This window comes from Chironomus tepperi, unplaced genomic scaffold (genome assembly GCF_022539635.2).
Source record: "Chironomus tepperi strain 1889 unplaced genomic scaffold, CSIRO-AGI_Ctep_v1 contig_74, whole genome shotgun sequence".
Classification (NCBI taxonomy): Eukaryota; Metazoa; Arthropoda; class Insecta; order Diptera; family Chironomidae; genus Chironomus; species Chironomus tepperi.
Genome location: NW_027226196.1, coordinates 444,942 through 467,331, shown reverse-complemented (window position 1 = coordinate 467,331; position 22,390 = coordinate 444,942). Strand labels below are relative to the sequence as shown.

The 22,390-nt window shown below is 32.0% G+C and overlaps 2 protein-coding genes across 4 annotated transcripts in view; both read right to left on the bottom strand.

Annotated features, from left to right (window-relative positions):
- The window catches only part of Shab (Shaker cognate b), a 151,671-nt gene extending 133,666 nt beyond the window's left edge, over positions 1 to 18,005 (bottom strand). For both annotated transcript variants that reach the window (XM_070653959.1, XM_070653960.1), the window contains exons 1-2: positions 17,776 to 18,005; positions 12,890 to 13,198 (exon numbers count right to left, since the gene is read on the bottom strand). The gene's annotated coding sequence lies outside the window, so the exon portion shown is untranslated. The remainder of the gene's footprint in view (positions 1 to 12,889; positions 13,199 to 17,775) is intronic.
- Positions 18,006 to 19,393: 1,388 nt separating this feature from the next.
- On the bottom strand, positions 19,394 to 21,083 carry LOC139085617 (uncharacterized). Of its 2 annotated transcripts, none has more exons than XM_070633709.1 (3): positions 21,001 to 21,083; positions 20,379 to 20,933; positions 19,394 to 20,335 (listed from the first exon to the last, which is right to left on the bottom strand). In XM_070633709.1, the coding sequence occupies exons 1-3, from the start codon at positions 21,008 to 21,010 to the stop codon at positions 19,479 to 19,481; spliced, it is 1,422 nt and encodes a 473-aa protein (XP_070489810.1). In that variant the 5' UTR covers positions 21,011 to 21,083; the 3' UTR covers positions 19,394 to 19,478. The 2 variants fall into 2 exon arrangements, with proteins under 2 accessions (XP_070489810.1, XP_070489811.1); XM_070633710.1 differs by having other exon boundaries at positions 19,394 to 20,320.
- Between the last annotated feature and the right edge of the window lie 1,307 nt (positions 21,084 to 22,390).

Here is a 22,390-nt window from a genome sequence, read left to right as displayed (position 1 = left end):
TCACGTCAGCCTAACGAAAGATTTTGGGTCGATTACCAGACTAGTGTTATTCAGGAAAGCTTGGACTTTGAAATAAATTTCCATCTGTCAAGATGCTAAAGTTGCTTTGAAGTTCAGCATTTATAAAGGAAATCATCAAACCTTAGTTCATCATAAATCACTTCCTTTACTACAAAAAAAAAATCAAGCAAAAATTAACTATTTCATGTAAACAATAATTTTAATGTTCATAAAACTGCAATCAATAGGATTTTTTTTAATGTCTTTTTCATAATAAATACACAAATAAAGTGAAAGAGAAGTAAGGCAAAAAGAAAGCTAAACATATTGGGGTAATAAAAAAAAATTATATCTACAATTTCATACACTCACTGCGTTGTCGTTTACTCCTAAGAGTCTCGTTGACATAAATTTTATGAAAATGTGTATAAAGACAATTTCATAAATTATATTATATTTTATTCTATCTCTTTCTCACTCTCTCGTACCTTATATCAGGGTTGTGCAACCTTTTTGATGACACACCTTGGTGGTAAGCGTCGATTGAAGCCGCACAAAGTAATTCGAGTCTTAAATACGGTTCTGGGCATTTTAAACAAGTTTTGGCTTCACACTAGTGTTTCGCGACTCACAGGTTGCCCACCCCTGCCCCATACTATTCAATAAACATTAATATATCTTTATGATATCAAAACAAATTTGATAAATAAGGAAGTCGACGTATGACGACGTTTACTCGATTCTCAATTTAGTATTTTATGATGAAGCTTTACTTAATACCATTTTTGTGTCATAATGAGGATGGAAAATTAAAATGCCAAGAGATTTACGACACAATAAATTCCTTAAAAATTTGATTTAAATTTTTTTCATGCCTTCATGTCTCACATGTTAAAGGAAAAACTTCCAGCATATCAAATAGCAACAGCACACACATATGTATATAGTCACAAATTGTCCTGCACGACAATAAAGTCCATTATTCATTCAAAATACATTCGATGAGAGAGTGAGTGAGAAAGGAACTAGAAATTTTTATTTTTTTGTGTTATTGAATACGAAATGAATTGAAAATCGATCGGAGTTCATAACAATTTCAAAAGACAACAATATGCTCACTTGCCTGTATGCTATAGCAGGCACAGGGTGAAAAAAAAATAACGATATAAAATTTCTATTCAGTATGTAGTTTATTTCTCGTTTCAATGTGTCGCATTTTGAAAATTGAGCGATTTCCTTTCATTTTGTGTGTTGTTTTTCTAGCATTACTGATGTTCTTCTTGTTCCTTCTTTTGTATTTTTTATGGATGACGAATTTTAGATGTTTTTGGAAAATAGGATTTAACTGTTTAGATCTTGAGACAGATCCAGAGCTGTGGAATGAATGTTTAATAAGACTAGGCTACTAATAGTTTATTGAGTGAGGGACAAGCTATCTCATCCAAGCCTTAATCTTTAGTTTAAAGTTGGATTCAAAGTTACTTGAGATTAAAGATGGAAACGGACTATGATTTTGCATAAAACCATTCTAAGTCATCCAAAATCCAGTTTCATCTCAATTAACTAATATGTCTGTCAGTCCTTGTTTAACAACTTTGCAGAAAAGATCGTCAGCTTCGTTCCAAATTTTATTTGAACGCCTTTTTTCATTTTTAACCAACACATTTCTCCGCGAAACATCCTACAGCTCTGGATCTCACTGATCTGAAGAACTCATCTGATCTGAGTTGACTATGAGCTCTGCTGTAATTGTGGTAGTTATTACATCCATATTATTACATGGTGGAACCTAGAACTGACTATTTTTTTCTTTCAAATATTATGTTCCCGAATAGCACCAATCAGTTAATCGATCAAAAATCTGCTTCCAAGCCGGAATGTCTCTGATACGATTTTAAAGCGAATCCGAAAGCATGTCAGAGTTACGCCGGCTTAATGTGAGATTTTGATCAGATCGATTAATAGAATTGTGCTATTCGGGATCAGGGCTTGTTCAAAATTGAGTTAGTATAGATGATAATTAATTTATGACTGGGGTTCGGCCAAAAACAGGAGTACTGCGCATATCTGCAAAAAATCCAACCCGATCCTCATCCTTCAAAAAACCTACAGATTTGGGTTTCTTCTCACCAAACCAACTCAGGTTTTGTCCAACTCATTCTTAAAGCAACTCTCTAGTATGTAAACAACACAAAAGTCAGCAATTAAATTCCCAAATGACTGCATTGTCATTTAATGATCATGATATTTCCTATGCATCAATAGTCAAATTGAATTAAATCCCCCATTAGTATCCCTCTAAAAAACATGTGTAAGTAAATAATTTTTTCTGAGTCATAAAGTATAGCAACAAATAAATTTATTTGTGTATATCATCGTCATTTATGTCTCTTATATATTGATATAAACATCAAAATAAGTATATTCATAAATTATTATAGTATATCCCAAAAAAAGCTAAATAAAGACGTATGTATTATAATTGATGAGAAATTGTGGTTGATATGTTTGACATAAATGTCTCTATCTCCTTCTCTCTCTTTCTTTCGATGTTTGTTAAACTGATTAATGCAAACACAGTCAGTCACCAAATTTATACTATAGCTATTAAAATGCTCAACATAAAATATCCGTTCAATCTCAGCTATATTCTCAATTTCTGACCTAATTGAATTTATGAAATTGAGCTCACTTGCCGTATAGCAAAAAATTTTATCAGTCCAAATTGATTTTTGTTCGCATTTATCGGAACGAGGGGTTAAATTGGTGATTTTCAATAAAAATAATTTGTATTATCAGATTCATTTTGACGTCTATGTGCAATCATTATCAATTATGCAGAGAATTAATGTTTTTTGAAAGTTGACAAATTGGAGATTATTGGAGGATGTTGTGGTTGTAGAGATGAATTAATTGATTTTATGATGTTTAAGGATCGGGAAATTAATCATTGTTCAATGAAGATTATTCTAAATGGCAAAGACACCGCTTTAGGTACCGTAGTGGCAATTGTGTTCCATGAAAGCATGCTCCTTGTCTGTTAAGGGTTAAGGATAATCCAGAACTATCTAAAGATGGACAATACATTGAAAACTAGGTAGACAAATTAACTTGAGATATTATCTTGTTAATAACGAGACCTAAGGCGACTAATAGCATTTTTTAAGGAATATTCTGTCAAACTTGTCATTATTCGATCTTAGGTCTAGTCATTAACTAGAAATTACAACAAGTTGTCCATTCAGTAGAGTTCAAATACAATGTCAATGCTGGAACAAAAACACAAGTTTGTTACACCACTCTTGGTTCGATCCCGCAAGAAAAAAGACGTCCTGGAGCTCTATGACACACAACATTGAAAATCCTACGTCAGTTTAATGTACGGACAGAGAATTTGCACAAACAGTGTGACAGATCCAGCAACAAAGTCAGATGAAATGCATTTTGTTGTAACTTAAGTTCCACTGGTGTTTCACATAGGATCTGTGCTACAGTTAGTAAGTAATCTAGTTAACATCGCCAATCAGAGTCATATAGAGGTATTCTAGACAGCTCTACGGCTAGCCCTAACGAACAAAGAGCGTATAATGATGCTACCATGGTACCATGTGAGGGCATTTGTTGTCTGTTAGAGTTCAGAGTCAAATTCTATCGTAAAAATAGAATAAATCGTAATCTTTACAATTTTTATATGTCTAGCCCTTGAAGTTCCATTTAAAAGCTCCCATAGAGTAATCCAAAGTATGTATATTCACATTCAGTAACCTCAATATAAATTAACTAAGTATAGTCACCAAAAAATGAACAACCCAAAAGCCTAACCACATACAATTTTAAATTCCATACAAAGCAGTATCTAATGCACTATAAATATTGGATTATATCCAAAAAAAACATACAAATTTATTCCTAATTATTCTAATTGGACATGAAACACCCTCGAGTATCTTTGAACTTTCAAGTCTAACTTTTAATCCAACACATGCGACTTTTTTGTCTGATCTTCTATTCAAAGTTCAGCTCTATTTACATTAATAGAACTTCTTTTGTAATTTAATCAAGAATCTTATGAATTTTTTCTATGTACATCTCAGTGACCTTTAGATGCTGCAGCCATTTAAATTGTGCCTGCGAGAATTTTCTCACGTAGGATTATGTCTTCTAAGAATATTATGAACAGAGTGCTTTTACTCCAACCTACACATGCCTCATCATCAAAACTGACAGCCTTTCTAGACTAATAAACATCAGCTACTGACAAATTCTTCTTGATATAAATAAAATGCGCTCTATAAAAAGTAACTAAATAATTTACAGTCAACAGTAAATTACCTTCCAGTATCGTTCTTATTTCTTTAATTCTATGCTGTATAGCAGTGGTGGACAACCTGTGTGACAAGACACAATAGAGTCACTTAAAAATGCCTTGAACCGTACATCTTGTAAGGTTTCAATCGACGCCTTTCATCAAGGTGGACAACCTGCGTGTCGCGGCACACTAGTGTCACTTGGAAACTGTACATTCTGTATGGTTTCAATCGAGGCTTATCATCAAGGTGGGCAAACTATGTGTCGCGGAACACTAGTGTCACTCTGAAATTCCATGAACCGTACATTCTGTGAGGTTTCAATCGACGCCTCCCCTCAAAGTGTGCCGCGAAAAACAAAAGATTGCCCACCCCTGTTTTATAAAAATAGACATGCAATGTGATGATGCGTGCGTGGAAATAGAGAGAGAAAAAGAGGCCCCAGGACATTTTCATTTCGACACAATCTACATATATATTTTTTTTTTTTTTTTTTTTTGAAAATAATGATAAGAATCAAAATCAATATTCCAACTTCTAGTTCCATACACACCATACACACGCACACACGTCTAACATAAACGACAGCTGACGGTTTTTCTATACGAATTTGCTATTCCTGTCGTTGCGCGTCTGCGAGGGGCGCTCTTAACAATTTTTATAACTTCTTCTTACTTCATCCTACTTTATATATATATTTTTATTTTCACGGTTGTTTGGCGCTTTACGATCTTTTTTTAATCTTGTATAATAAATCTTTCGTTGTGAATGCACGTTGTCACAATATTTAATACATTTCTAACATCATGATAGATGAAATGATACTTAAAACTCAAACCAAAGATACCGAACACTATAACCATTTCGTAATAGCATCACCGAGAGACACAAATGAAGAAGAGTCCGCTTGGGAGCTTTTAAGGATCCGCTAAAACCCTTTTATTAACACAAAATGGGAGCAGCCAATTTGGAAGCCAAAAGGAGTCAAAAAATCTCCACAGCAGTGCCTTTAAAAGCTCTAAATCGGAGCCTTTAAAAGCTCTAAAGCGAAGCCTTTAAAAGCTCTAAAGTGGAGCCTTTAAAAAGCTCTAAATTGGAACCTTTAAAAGCTCTAAAGCGGAGCCTTTAAAAGCTCTAAATTGGAACCTTTAAAAGCTTTAAAGCGGAGACTTAAAAAACTCTAAATCGGAGCCTTTAAAAGCTCTAAATCGGAGCCTTTAAAAGCTCTAAATCGGAGCCTTAAAAAGTTCTAAAGCGGATCCTTAAAAGCTCCAAATCAAAGCCTTAAAAGCTCCTTAGACCCTTCTTCATTTGTGTCACTCGGGCATACACCAACTCAACCAAAACATTTCTAAATATTCCTTATCTTATCACAATTGATATGTGACTATGAATAAATGATAGTACGAATGTCAGGGTTGAATCATGTTATTTCTATAAATAAAGGCTTAATAACCTTAAAGCGATATAAATATGCACTTATTCATTATTATTTATATTGATGTTATGCTGATGCTCATCACATTCATAAGATGATTATTTACAGAAATAGATTTGTTGAGCATGTGTAAAGTGTGAAGTACTTCTTAAAAGCTTTTTTTTTCATTGAGTACACTCTAAGGATGATAATGCGGTTGTAGTAACTTTCTTTCTTTTTTGTCTTATTGACTCTTAGAAGTGCTTGTAAATATTGTAAACTAGATGAGAGGGGTCGTGAATTATTTGATTTTTGGGATGTTAAATTGCTGTTTTTTTGGATTGGATGTAATGAATTTGAGGAGATGGGAGAATTTGAGGATTGCTTTAATTTTTACTTAGTTTGCTGACCGTAGGGATCAATTGTGATCCATGTTGCCTTAGTTTTATCATAAAGCTAAATTATTGAATTCCTATTGCTTAAGAGCATTACTAGTTGAAGAACCAAGCCTTATGTGAACTGGAGGCTCCGTGTATAGTGGGATCCGAACCAATAACAAGCTATGCACATACTTTGCCAGTCTGTGTTCAAGATTACGTCAAGAAAATCAACCTGATACTAATTTCTCGGTGTATACCTAGCAGTGGAGAGACACTATGTGCACAAGACTTCAAAACTACGTCACACACGAACAGAGCTTCGTTACTATAGAGCTGATAAAGCTTCAAAAACTAGACATGGGTTGGAATTGAACCCAGGATCTTTGTCACTTCAAGCCAACGCTACTAATTTGGCCATTGACACTATTTCCATTTCACTCTGTGCTCCGCTATTTTAGGTCATGCTTGTCGGGATTGTACCCTAGTTATTAGTAGTAATAATGCGCCTTCCTACTATCCCTCATAAAACCACACTCTTGAATCTCATGTGTTTACCCAATTCCACTTCTTCCTTACTTTGCTTTACATTTTCATTCCAATATAGATCACTGTAAATGGCACCACCTCTTTTATACCAACAAACGATATAGAGCATTTGATATATGTAAAAAAAAATTGTAAGATTCAATCAATTTCAATTTATCCATGATCTATTCGACCTCCTCCACACGGTAAGCAGTAATTCATCTATTACTTACTTCTTTCTTTTATTTCCGCCTTACATTGTTATGTTCCTCTCTATTATATTCAAAAGGTACAATGATGAAATATATAATATTACGTCGTAATGTAATGTTGATTGGAATAAGAAGAAGAACAATAAGCAAGCAATTTGGGTAATCGAAAATAAGTACAGCCAAAAAAGAGACGGAAAAGAAGTTGATTAGAAAATCGATATTGAAAATTTTTTTTTTGATATTGTTCAAGTTCATTTCAATGTGCTCAAGTGTGTCCTAAAGCAGAGTTGCACATCAAGTGCCTGTGACAGGCGAGAACAGTACAAATTCTTGATAATTTGTAAGGTTTTTCTTACAAAACCATACAAATTATCAAGAATTTGTGCAGTTTTTGCCTGTTTTGCAACTCTGTTCTAAAGATTCACTCGTGTAGTGCATAATAATACTAATATCAAGTAACAGCTGTTACTGCTGCTTCAAATAGAAGAAAAATTAACTTTTGGCAATGGATCTGATGTGGCAAATTTCACTACTATTTAGTTTAAATGGATATTTGGTTATCCACCACGAGGCTTCAATTACTTTAAGATTACATAAGCTGTAAGACACTGTAGACAGGTGACCGAAATGCATTTTGGGTTTTGTTTGGCTTATCAGAACAAGATTAATGAAGCACGTTTTGCTTACCAGAGAAAAATCTATGAAAATGAAAAACGAGCAAGAAATGTTGAGATTGTGCCTTGTATGCTCAAGACTATTGAGTGGTTGTAAATTGTGTTTCTGTGTCTAGTACTCTTGTTGTTCTGTAAATGTCTTTGCGATGAATATTGATAGTTCAAGTTAAGGGATGCTGTGTGTTTTGGGGATGGTTTCATACACAGAACGGCATATGTCAAATGAAGTCCTATATCTATGGATATCTATCAAGCTTTGGATACAAGCTAGAAGATGGCTTTTTGGGATGTGACAATAAATGTAGTTGTGTGTATTATTTGTGGGATTATTTATATGAAAACATGTCAAATCAATATGGAGATCCTGATTTAAGACTGGATTAGAAGACAGTCTAGAGATTTTTCTTAAGTACTTAAGGTTTATAAAAGTCAAATATGTGAATCCTAGCCCATTTTAGAGCAAATTACCCGAGAAACTAAAAGAAGATAACGTTTTTGATCGGAAGCTTACTTCAGTTAAGGTTCAAGAGCATTGATAGGTAGTGGGTAACTTTTATATTGCGGATCGCCGCACACAGGTGCTTACCACTATTCAAGAGCAAAATGTACACCTTCCCCATAACAAAGCCCAAGTGAGACTCGAACCCACACCCTCTTGATTGCATGTCAAGTGCTCTTCCCTACTGATCTACCGAAGGTTGTTAAAGGATGCGGCACAAAGCATACTTGAATCTGCTTTGATTGTCTTGTGCTCATTGCACAGCTCTAATTGTTGTATTGGATCAGGTTAATCAAATGAAAACGGTAAGAAATTGCCTTAGTTCCAAATTTTGTCAGGATTCTAAAAAGCTGCTAATCCAAGCTCGGGTTTGTGACAACTGATGTCCTACAGAACCGTCAAAAACTATTGAAAGTGTAATTTAATGATTCCATGATTGACTACCTTTCATCAAAATGGATCAAAACTGATCTAAACCACAACCTTCTTCACCCTAAATCGATATCGAGCCATAAGTCTTATATGGCTTATTACATTCTTCCACGGTCACTACATCTTTCAATCCACTATCTATAATAGAAATTTAATCTATTCAGATCGTTTAGAAAATTTTCCCATGAAAAAGCACCATAAAAAAAAAAATTCCCAAAAGAAAGCATTGCATAGTAATGCATTGAATAGCCAACGAAGCTTATAGCATATAATAAAGAATGGAAAGTCCACTCCACCTCCATATGAATAAATATTGTCTATTTTTTTTCATGAACATAAGCTTTCTGTTAAAACGTAATAAAAGGAACGAGGAATAAAGTATTTGTGAATATCCACTTGAATTTTATTATTTTCAAGTGGAATTTAAATGAGGGGTTTAATGTAAATGATGTGGATATGACCTAATTATCAGGTTTTACATGCAATTGGTGTAATGCAAGATTTGATGGGGATGGTAGTGGTATTCTCTCGATTGGGCAACTTGACATAATGTCTGGTTAAAAACCTATACTCGACCAATGGCATTTAATTCGAAACGTCCCATAAAATATGTCATTAGTCGACCGTAGTTCTAGTTACAAGCTTGACACTATGTCAAGTTATCTACTCGGATCCTAAAAGTCAGAACTTGACTTAAGATGACCAAAAACTTCGTCTTTTTTGGGTTTTTGAAAAAATAAATTCCTGGAACTCCAGAAATTTTCACGTCACACAGGTAGTTCAACACTACTCTAACCACTAAACACTATGCTGCAGCGCGCTCGTAATTCGATGGACCTGAGTCAAACTGACATTTTAACACCCTATCTCGTTTCACTGTGGATCATTAGGAACTAATTATCAAACTGACATCTGGAGGTGGAACGAAAAGAGCGACCAGTCCCTTAAATATAGTTTGTAGATGAGTATGGAGTCTTTATTTCAGAATACTGAATCTGACTGATTATATGTATCATAATATAGTCCAGTGTTGGGCAACCTAAGTGCCGTGTCACTCTAGTATGCCGCAAAAAATATTTGGAAATGTCATGAACCATAAGTAATGTCTGATTTCGATATAGGCTTATCTGCAAGGTATGTCCCACAAAAATCAAAAGCTTGCCCACTCCTGACATGAATATCTTATGCAAATGTCCCCAAAAACTGGCCACAAAAACTTTTTCTCTACTCAAAAACTAAAAACTACGTCACTATAAAGCAAAAAAGTAAAATAATTTCATTAGCAATGTGTAGGATGTTCATTCAAGGCATTCGTCCAAAAAAAAAAAGGAGAAGTAAAGAAAAAAAAACTTTTTATTACTTCCTATTCCTTTTCGTGTAAAAACCGCTGCAGAATAGCGAATTAACGGAAAAAAGGCGAAAACGAGGAAAAAGGAACAAAAAAAAAAGTTTTTTTATTTTTTTCATGTACCGCAGCTGATGTTGTTAAATATCCGAGAACCTACCCAGCAATGATGCAGAGCTGAAGAAAATTGGGTCACGAGAATCGGATGAAATGACGAGATGGCATACACAATACAGGGAAGTATACCTTTATGTGAAGTGGATGTGCAAAAAAAAGTAAGGAGAACAAGTTTCCGTATGGAAGTATTGTCTGTCTACTTAAGTGACTTGAGTAAGAAAAATGACAGTTTTTTTCATCATAATTGCTATCATATTATGCACAAAAAAAATTACTCTTCCTACATCTCATGCTTTCCATCTCACTTTCTCTTACATGAAAATTCATATTTTCATCACAACCTCAGCTTCTGCTTTTTGCCTTCATGAATATTTATCACCGTGCAGTGTGGAAGCTCCTTTTTTATGATATGACGCGATTCGTGATTGAATGTGCAAAACTTTTTTTTTTTTCACTCCTTTGTGTCTCTTTTTTTCCGGGCTAGCATCTTTGTCAATGAAATTTGTTGTTTTTCAGATGCATTTTGTGTTCTGCTCTCTGGTGATACATAAAAGTTTTTCAGGTATACATACTGGAGGGTGCTTGTTTTAGATAAGGATATTGTTACTGTATGTGAAGTTGAAGCTGTTCTTGTCATTTAATATACGAATATGGCGCATGTATCTTTAAAATCAAAAATATTCAACATACTTTGTATTTTAAGGAGCTTAAGATAATGACTGTGTTGCAATTGGAATTGGCAATCGACAACAAGTTGGCGTAACTTTGATGCATTGCCATTCAGGCTTGCGCTATTATGGCTTTTTCTGCTAGATTATACCGTATTATTACAAAATTACATTGATTGATTTGCTCAATAAGAAGCGAAATGAGCAACTAGACATCTAAGAGTACTTTTATTTGACGCATTTGCTCCGAACCAGAGCTCGAAATCGATATGGTTGAAGTCGACTCGACTCGACTCGACTTCGAGCTCTGTTTCAAACTATAACGTACGATTGTAAATCGTCCTGACTAATCGATTGTAAAAGTAGCTTAAAACCACTTCAAAATGCTTTAATTGCTATGTCATTCACCACATACAGTGTGCAATTTCAATCGTAGCTTACCAACAAAATGTGCCGAGGCACAAAAAAGGTTGCCTATCTCTGGTTTAAGGAGACAAAAAATCGACTTTAAAAATGCATAATCCCAATTAATTATGTCCCATCCTTACACATCTGCTTCCTAACATAATCCAGCATACAAAATGTTGATTTTACTTATATATTTCAAATTCTCAAAGATCCAGCTATTTAAAAATCAGTCCCGATATCCAAATTACTTTTTTTTTTCATTGAAGTAATATTCATTCCCAGCCAATATTCTCCAAGGATCTCCTCATAGGATCCAATCAGCATACATATTTTTTAACTTCCCATTTTTTTCAGTTTCAAAGAATTTTTTTAATTAAAAATTATTGCGGAACGCAAGCATGCACAACACACATACAAAGAGAAGTATTCATCCTTTTATGACAAAAAGCGTAGCGAATTTGTGCCAATAATTTTATGACATAAATTTTCCTTTGCTGTCAGCAATAAAATATAGGATGAGAGAGTGAAATGGAGAGAGTAGAGAGAGGAAAAAGTTGGAAAACGATAAGCATAAAAGGTAAGAAAATGAGGAAAAAAAAGTTGACGCCTTTAACAACACAGAACCTTGATACTGTATGCATACATGCATTGCACAAACTATTTACTTCCTCCTTGTAAAGCAAAGTGGTTTATCGTAAAAATTTATGTTTAATATGTACAACCAGCATATTCCCTTCCTTTAACTTATTTCTCTAATTAATGACGTCGTTTGTGAGTGAAAAAATTGGTAATTTTTATATTTTTTTGTGCTGCAGAAGTGGAATGAGAATCATGGTTAAATTCAATTCTTTCGTATATATCTTATATGCATATATGCACAATGACTGTTCATGTTCATCCCATTTACCTTAATTCATATTTAATATGAGAAATTGCCAATCTTTTTGAATTTGTTTTTTTTAGAGAATTTAATGAAGGATGTTGGAATGTAGTAACAGGATGATCTACACAGCGTTTGTCAGACTTAAGAATTATGTTTTACTTCCAATATAACCTGTGTTGTTTAAGTCAATATTCAACTATGTTCATCAGAAACGTACGTAAATAAAGATATGTAAATTGAATTACGTACGTAAATAAAAACGTACGTAAATTGGATTGCGTACGTAAATTGAATTAAGTACGTAATTAAAAACCTTCGTAAATTGAATTACGTACGTAATTAAAAACGTACGTAAATTTCATTTCGTACGTAAGTGAAAACGTACGTAAATTGAATTACGTACGTAAAAGAAAACGTACGTAAATTTAATTACGTACGTAAATTGAATTAAGTACGTAAGTAAAAAACTTCGTAAATTGAATTACGTACGTAATAAAAACGTACGTTAATTGAATTACGTAGGTAAGTGAAAACGTGCGTAAATTGAATTACGTACTTAATTAAAAAAACGTACCTAATTAAATTTACGTACGTAAATGAAAATACTTACGTAAGTAAAAACGTACGTAAATAATAATACGTACGTAATTCAAAATTTTACGTAAGGCAGTTTACTAAAAATTCACCATTTAATTCCCAAAAATCCTCTCTAATCAACCCTGATTAATGCTTTTTACACAATTAAATAAGAAACCCAAGTTATCTACCAATTATTTACCAATTAATTAAAGTGAAAATTACAATGAAGAATGCGCTTGAGCGAACAAATTTACATCAATTTCTAAACTTTATTTCCTTTTTCCATATTTTTTAGGTCACATAGAACTGTAACCATAAAAGTTTGATACACAGAAAAAGAAAGAAAAAGCTACCCCGAGAAAAAAAAAAGTTTCTTATGTCCTCTCCAAATAGTAAAAAGCACACATAAAGTAAAATTTATACCGCAGACATGGTGGACTTACCTTTATGCTGAAATGTTTTATTTCACTTCCTCGTACACAATTCAAATGTCTTTGATGTCCTTTTTGCATCAACAATAATTATTTGATTGACGTAACTTGTTTATAATCACTTTTTCAGCTATTTTTACAGCACTAAGAAAATTCCACACAAAAGGCGATGTTTTTTTTTATTTCGTACACAAACAGCTTCCCACGGTTATTAGGAATTTCCCACAATACACATCATTAAAAATAAAAATGGAAAGTCAAAGTTTTCCATTAAAAAAAAAATAAAAAATTAAAGGAAAAAATAACAAAAAAATTTCCTTCCTGTAAGAAAATCAAGAAAAATTTTCATTTAAAAACACTTTTTGAATTTTAAAATCGTTTTTTTTGTTCCATTGACACAATAACAGCCAAAAAGGTTTCTTTTTTTTCCTTCTCTCTGTTCTGGATAAATATACATGCACAGTGGAAGAATTTGTGCCACACATGGGTCCCGAATATTTCATCTTTTTTTTTCGTTTCTTTCTCCCAAGTAATGCTATTAATAAGAGATGCTGTTGTATATGACTCAGTGACATTTTCTGAACGGTTAATCGAAATGGGAAGAGTTGGTGTTGGACATACTATGTCTGTCAGTCTGTTACTTACAAAATTTGGGGTTATATTGAATTTAGTGCCATTGTCCCATTCAACGATAAAAGCTCTGCAATGTTGGGGTGTAGCCATAAGCTTTTCCCCTCTTCTATCCCCAAAATGCGCCCTAATACCATGAGCAATGTGTAATAAATAACCCTAGTTGTATTAACGAACAGGATGTCTACAAATCAAAATATATGTCAGTCCAAATACAATATTTCGTTTCGATATGACCTCTATCATCAATATAAAGAAAATATTGCAAGGTTCTGAGGAAATGAACGACTGTAGTCACTATAAGGAAGGACTTTGAATAGATCGATGTGACAAATTTTTATTTCCCGCTATCCAAATGGACAGAAAACAGCCTTCAATTTGCCGACGTGGCGATGATCCGGCTGGAGTCCATGCTCTAAATTCAGAGCTTTAAATACAATTTTGACAAATGGCTTTTTATTCCCAATAAGTATAATGAATAGTTAACAGGATTTTAAGAGTCCAGACTCAAGTGGAGATGCCTCCACATCACATCCCAACACTGGGATAAAGGACCTAATTGATATTTGAGGTTTAAATATCACTGGCTCCCAATAACATACCAAGCAGCCAACCTCATAAGCTCCAAAAATGCTTTCTTCAAGCCTATACATTCTCAAACTCTATTACTAATTTTTTTATTGACTTTCTTCTTTCTCTTGCCTTTCTTTTTCATCCTGCATTTTCATTTCCACCCACCGAAAATTTATCGAATAAAATTACTTGCGTACTTTTTTTTGGAACGGAAATAAAGTTTCTCTTCTTACGTCTTTTAATGATAAGGGGGGAGATGGCATTAAAGTATCTTTAAATATTTTATTGACAAAATTTACTTCTATTTTCTAATGTTTTTATAACTTTTACATCTTTTAAATATTCATATTATTATGTATGACACTCGTACAATATTAATGCCTACACGTATCTTGAAATTTCACGTAATAGTTACGAAGTTTAAGTTTTTCGATGAGGAAATTTTTTTTTAAATGGAAGCTTATTTTTATATTAAGTGTGTGCTTAGAGATATCTTGAGAATTTTATTGGCTTTTCTTGTGGGAAAAACTATGAGAAAAATTGTTGTAGATAAAGTTTCATGTAATTAGCTATGAATGTTTTGAGCTTATCTATTAGGTTATTATTTTGTACTGTAATTTGAGTCAGCCTTACTACTCATTTTAGGATTCTTAGTTCAAAAACATCACAAAAATTGATTTTCGGGTAACTTTTAAAATAGAAATGATTGAAAACCTTACAAATGTTTTAATAGTTCAAAAAAATTCAAAGGTTTCAAGATTTAAAATGTCCGTTAAATCCTTTTTTGAGTTCAAAGAAGCTTTAAAATTTCCAAAACCTTACAAATGTTTTTAAAGATGCATGGCTTTAAGATTCAAAATTTCAAATTCCGTTAAATTATTTTTGGGTTCATTATAGCATTTAAAACCCTTCAAATGTTTTTGTCAATAAAAATTGTATGGTTTTGGAATTCAAAATAGAAAATTTCGTTAAATCGTCAAATTTTTCGCTTCAAATTCTAAAACCATAAAAATATGAAAAACTTCCACCATAAACCACACCGCTTTAAAACATTTATTTCCGTTACACTTTTCCATTTTCCATCACTTAAACACGCCATCAACTCACAAGCAATTTACGACATAATGTAGAATTTTCCACAACAATAAATTTATTCTTATGTCTGTCAAAATAATGAAATAACACACAAATTGCCAACTATAATGAAACGTATATCATTTTAGGCACTAAATTTTTCCATTAAAATTCATTTTGAGCAAATAAAATGCAAAAAAGTGGAAAATAATTTTCAATAATTCTCATTAGGCTACCAAACCCTAACTTGCCAGTCAGTAATTTCCACATACACATGGGAAATTTTTTTCATAGAAACAAAGTTTTTAATTTAATACTTTTTCCCGATATTGATTTTAATTTTAAATAATTTACCTTAAGCAATTTGAATGATCGTAGAGGAAAATTCAAATGAAAATTGAATGATGGAAAATTTACTATTGAGATTTTCTTGAATTAAATTTCTTGTGAAATTTTAAAGCAGGTAAGTCACAATATGAAGAGTTTTAATGTTTTCTGTTTAAATTGAAATTATACAAATCAAGCACTAACTAATTAACATAAGATATAAGTAAATAAACAATAAACTTTTCGCAATATTCACTTACTTTTTAATTACAACAAGATTACTTTGATCGATAAAATTCGCAAATTTTGAAAATTTAGAATTCAAAATTTTTGAAAATTAAAAGTTCTAAAGTTCATAATTTTATTCCAAAACTAAAAGTTTAACTTCCGACCAAGATCAGACACCAACGTAACTATTAAAAACTCATAATTTCAACAATTTTTGCCTATCAAATTTGTACAAATCCTGATTTTCACGAATGTAAAATTGAAAAATATCGTAAGAATTGACATCCGATTGTAGCTACAAGGAACAATAAATTATAATATAGATGAAGATAAAAGAAATATCCAGGTGGACAATTTTTCAACATGAAATTTTTCTCCATTTTCTTTTTGTTCTTTTCAAGGACAAAAATAATCATTTCATTCCTGTGCTTATTAGACAATTTTCTATTAAAGAATTATTCATAAATGACGTCCATTAAAAACTAGGTTCAATGGAATCCCCAACTCAGTTTCAATTAAAGCTCAAAGTCGGTTCAGATTTTGTAAGGAAAAGTCGAATCGACTCCAATAATTTTTAAGTTTATTTCTCACTTAGACGTAATTCCCACACAGCCCCTCGATGCACAAAAATATGAAAATGTAGCACAGCACAAGAATTCATATAAGCACAGCATAAAACTATGAGAAAGTTACTCTCGAGAGCTTTAAAAACATAAGAAAATTGTAGAAAAATTTCTTGTTCATTTAATAAAGTTAATGTGAAATTATTTTATGCAGTTATATGGATTTGTGTGCTGCAAAGCTGCTATATCATGAGCGATGCAGATAAATAATTTAGGAATAAAATCTTCTTTGTAATTTTAAGAGGTAAAGTTACAATTAAAATTTGAGAAATTGTTAAGAAAGGTTGGCTTTATGTTTTCTGTGCTTGACTGCTTAATTAATCTGGAATAATTCATAGTTTCTACTTATAAATTCTTAATAGATTTCTTGCATACTATTGATTTTGCACATAAATAATGATATTAATGAAAATTCCCGAGGAGCACAATATAGTCGACAGGATAGCATAGTTAGGTTGCCGCATTGACAGCAAGACGTAGAATGTCCTGATGGAACAATGGCGACTATTCATTTCTATCTTTTTGATTTAATTCACTAATAATTAAATTATTGTAAACGAGTTTTCAGAAGCACTGAACGTCCCTTTATTCGCTGTGGAACTGTTACGTCGCTGTATAACCGTAATAGGCGAAGTTAGTGGTTAGGGAGTTAGTTATCCACTAGGAACACCATGACGGCTCGATACATTTTGTCATAATTTTACCACTGCTCTAAGGCTTAATATCTAAAAACAACACAAAACTCGTCGAATTTTCCATACCAAATATGAATCATCTTCGAACTTTGATAATTTCTGTTTGAAATCCTCACAGGAAGTTTCATCCAATTTCTTATAAGTATTGTTCCCGACTATTTTTAAGGTTTAATGCGCAAAGCTTTTTGTTCCTGTTATTGATTTATTTCGTGTGTCCACTATTATTGCTTTATAGATATGATACATCTTCTCTACGTATATCTTGTTATTAAGTTTGCCATATATTTTATGTGTTTACTATTCTCTATTGACTATGCAATAACATTGACAAATTGAATCCAATTTTACATATTTATTCTAGGCTATCAAGAGATGAAATTTCAAATAAAACAACAAAATCTCTAAATTGTATCATTGATTTTTCATTTGTCAACTAGGTAGATAGACTTTATCTAAATTGGCAATACTAAATCTTGTCACAAAATTGACATTCCTTGACACAAAAATTCAAATGATTTATAATTCGATTTTCAAATGAAAATTGTGCAAGTCACTCAAAAAGAAGTTAAAATTTTCATGAGAACGAACGGAAATCCCAAAGAGATAAGTGGGAAATTCAGAGGACAACAAGGTATCAATATTTTCCACTATGCATGATCACTAACACAGACTTGAGAGAAAAAAAAAGCAAGAAATTTTATATATTTTTTTTTTTATCAAGGTTTGCCCGTGAATTTTCTTTTCTTACTCCTTTCGTCACAGATTTTTTTTCTTTTCTTTTTTGTCACAGACTTCACATTTTCTCCTCTTTTTCTTTATCTTTTACTGCTTTAATTCACAAAATTATTTTATAAATTTTCCATTATTTTCTTTTTATTATTTTTTTTTTTTGGAAATTTCTTTATTTTTTCTTCTTTTTTTCCTTCCTTTAGAACTAAGCGCCGCGCGACCAGGTCCGTTAGACGTCTTATAAGTCGTTCAACTCAATGAAGACTGACAGAGAAAATGTTCGAATTAATGCAGAAGATTCTTTTTCGAAAATTGGGAAATGTGAGAATTTGTGAGAGTACATTTGAATGTACGTGCTGTTGACGGACATATCTGGCAATACAAATTGGAAATGTGAGAGAATTGTTGACAACAGGTGAGCTTAATTCTGCCGTTGATGTGACGTCATTAATGTAAATTCATGTTGTGGTTGGATTTAAGTTTATAAATTGATGTAAATTGTTGACATTTGTGCTTCACATCCTTAAATCCACATCAATAGCTAACTTCCCTTCCTCAATTATAACATATAACAAAATATTGGAAGTACGAATGAAAAATTATTGAAGAGAATGAGAAAATTTGAGAGAAAAAGTTTTTCCTTATCAATAAAATTTTCACTTCCAATTTTCCAATATGACGTCATTAAATTCTCGCTGTTGATTATTCTCAATTCCAATGATCATCGCTTCACCGCATTGAATTTTTCTCTTTGTGAGAGGAATTTCTCATTGGAAAATTGAAGCCGTTGAGCCATGCGGAATTTGAATTTTGGTTGATTAACGATAAATTTGAAGATCTAAGAGATCCAGTCAGTGTGGATTCACAATTAATTATCACATTACGATTTAACTATTGATGTTATTATATTTATTATGCTCCGATTCTATTTTGTATTTTCCGAGTATTTTCTTATTTTAAAAGGAAAAAGCCGAGTGGAAACGTACTTAAACCTTTCAAATCTGCATAAAAAACCTTTCATATTGTGGCCGTTCACTTATTATGTTATGCAAAAAAACCGAATTTCTAGACTTCCCCTCGCCCATCAATTGCTACCAAATTTCCATTCAAAGAAAACATTCTTAGATCCCCCCTCCCCCCTAAAAATTGAACGTACTAAGTGAACGACCCAATTTAAAAATTTACATTTTGTCTTTTTTGGTAATAAAATATTTGGTATGGATTAGGAATTAACAATATTAAGTAAAAAAACGTCATGATTAATAAAACTTTGAAATTTAAAGAAAACCGTTAAAATAAAATTTTTGAAATTCAAATATTTTTTAGCCGTTAAATTTTAAAATTTTTCTATCATAATTAAATCGCGAATTGTATAGGTCAGAATTAAACTTTACAGTCATTAAAGAAAGTATGAATATCAAGTATATATCGTTTGCTAACTGTCCATTACATTTTAAACTTTATTAAGTAGAAATTAGTCAGTCAATCCCAACAAACACTAACTCATCGGAACCAACCACTTAAGTAAATTAATATATTAATGAAACTCTTGTGACGTACATAAAAAAAAAAAATAAATTAAACTTAGAATCTCTTGTGATTAGACATGAAAATCAACATAGTTGAAAATACCAGGAAATTTTCATGGAAAATTAAATAACAAAAAAAAATAACGTTCTACTCAAATATCGATGAAAAAAAAATATATAAATTAATTCCAAATTATTTGGAATTTTTCTCAAAATATAAATCCTTAAGTTTAGGTAAATGTTTAAATATTATAGCTTCAATGTCAGTGTTAATGCTCTTATGCTTCTTAAATACGTGAAAGTCTTCGATGTTTGGATTGTTATCACAGAATTGAATCCAGGCAGCTGCATTAGTATTTCCAATAAAATCAACATCCAAATGACACAACTTTTTACTCTTCATGTAGACCATATTGTATGACTCTAAATTGCCAATTTTAAGGCAGCAAACATTTGATGTCACTTTTGAAAATTCACTCCAAAATGTAAATCGAGATGGTTGGACGTTGCTTAATGCCTTCATCTTTAATATTTGAATTCCTGGATGCTTTTTCAGGAACTGTATAAGTATTTGAGATTTCTTTAAACATCCATAAACTGAGAGATTCTTTAATGATACATTTGGACTTAAATCATGATAAAATCGCATCGATGTTGGCAAGCAGTTACAATCGATTGACATGCTTCTCAAATTGGTAAAGTTCTTAATTATATACTCGGTAATATCTCGTCGAATTTCAAATCCAATATCCAGTGTCGTTACTGTTGACTTTACATGATTTAGCAGTCTTATCAATTGAGTTTTATCAAGGTCAGGAAGGTCGTAAAGTGCTAATTCATTCAGGTGGAATTTCGGTGCAAGAAATCCAAAACGAGAATCAAATAAGTTAAAGATGGCAATCAAATGTAGGCTTTGTAATTTTCTTTGAAGATTTAAGAAATTTATAAGCCATTCCTGGTCGTATAATGTCAATGAATCTGCTTCTAGATGCTCCAAATTCGGTGTCTCGATTAACCTTAGTGGCCATGAATATCCTGAATTGGAAAAATCTTTCATTACCTTTTTAGAACATCCAGTAAATATGAAGCTCACCTTTAACAATTAAAGAATGAAGACTTGGCAGCCTTATTTTCTGTTCCAATAGTTGATCTCTTAGTGGTGATATTCCTGGATGACAATCATAAATCTCTAGCCATTCTAAAATTGGAAAGCATTCCAAAAGCTTCTTAAAGTCTTCATCAAAGAATACACATTGATCAAGTATCACAAGTCTGGTGTCTTGTCCAATTTTTCTCAAGCATTTAAGCAACTTAGGGTCCCATTCAGTTAAGTCGTCAATCTGGATCTTTTCATATTTCCTAGTGAAGTTCGGAATTCCACATGCCATGCGTTGATCATTGATGTAAAGCTTATTAACCTTCTTAAATATCTTTTTAGTGTTCGAGATCAAATTATTCCAATTCTTATTGACCAAAGTGGCCTTTAATATATCTTTATGTCCAAGATACGTGAAAATATTAATTAAAATCTCATTTGGTATGTCATTAATGCTTGTTCTAGGTCTCCTGGATCCTCTGTTTGTTGAAATGCTGTATTTTACACGTTTATTATGTCCCATTGTTTCAGATCGAAGTTTTCGCTTATTTGCTATTTAATTAAACAGTTTTTTTGAGTAATTCCAGTACAATACATAACTATTGATTAATTAACTTACAACGAAGCATTTTAAGAAGTATAAATCGTCTTAGTTAAATAAATATAAGTCACAACACGAATAAAATTTATTTTATATTCCCGCAATTTTTTAACAGTTTTGCGAAGTTCAAAATTAAAGTTCAAATTTTTGAATTTTTCATAACCGTTAAATGTTTAAATCTTAATAAGATCATCCATGATTGCATTTTAAGAATAGCTACGAGGATTTACAAAAATTAGAACGTGTCTAATAATGAACAAGGTAAGCAAAAAAAACTTAAATAAACGGTCGGAAAGCATTTGAGTTTTCGTGTGTCTAGAAAATGAAATGAAAAAATATTCCCAAATGACGTTTTCTTTTCTGTTCTGCCACTTCTCTCACATGACACTAATTTTCATTCTTTAATGTTTGTTCATTTTAGTGCATAAAATAAGTTGTTAATCTCTAACTCCTCCTTCTTTATCTATCAGACGTCATTAGAGAACGAATCCTTTATAAATTAGTGAAGAAGCAATTGTAATTGACCGACTAAAGCGCATTTGCCACATATATTGTTGAAATTTCAGGAAATTTAATTTTGATGAATACAGCACCAATAAATATCCAGCTTTTACTAGAATTGAACATAACTTGATGAACATGTGATAGAGAAAATGCGCATTCGTGCTGAAAGTCAAAAGACTAGATAACTGCTGTATGTTTTCTGCAAAAATATGCTAAATAATTTCAAATTTCTAAAATACGTTAATGATTTCAAATAAAAAAACGGCAGTTATCATCGGTTCATAAATTTTATTTTCTATTTCATTGATTTATTTGTAGAAAGCACAGCACTTACAAACCTTAAAATGGAAGTTAGTTTAATTGATTAGTAAGTCAAGAAATTTCTCAGCATAATTTATCAATAACCAATTTTACAAGAGGAAAGCAAGAGAAGGAGCAGGGCATTGAAAGGTTTAATCCAATTTATACACGGCTCTTTGCCATATAGTCGAGTAACCCATGGCAGCTCAAAGGTAGGAGCATGCGATAGGAAATTGTAGTACTCTTGCTCGAGTCCCACTTTGGGTTCGTTCTTCGGAATAATCACAAAATCGCAGTATGTCCTCTCCCCTAATAAGTGACCGTAATAAGTGAATGACACCTCAAAACAGTGATTCTCAAACATTTTGCTAATGAAAGTTCACAACAAAACATATATATCAGTAATAATGATCAGTTATGAATATCTTAATTTTAGAAATAGCTACAACATTCAAAAGCTGTAAAGTTCAAAGCAATAAAAATGACATAAATGTAAAAATACCTAATTAATTTTATGGTTAAAATCGTAAATACCTCCCTATGTATGATTTTGTAAAAGAGATTTAATAAAGTTCATGGTAATTCGAATTTCTATTCTTAAAAT

What these genes read in the sequence shown, in the direction of transcription:
- LOC139085617 (XM_070633709.1), bottom strand. An exon ending in TCATTCTTTAATTGTTAAAG is followed by an intron (nt 20,336 to 20,378) that starts GTGAGCTTCATA and finishes AGGTAATGAAAG; the next exon opens with ATTTTTCCAATTCAGGATAT.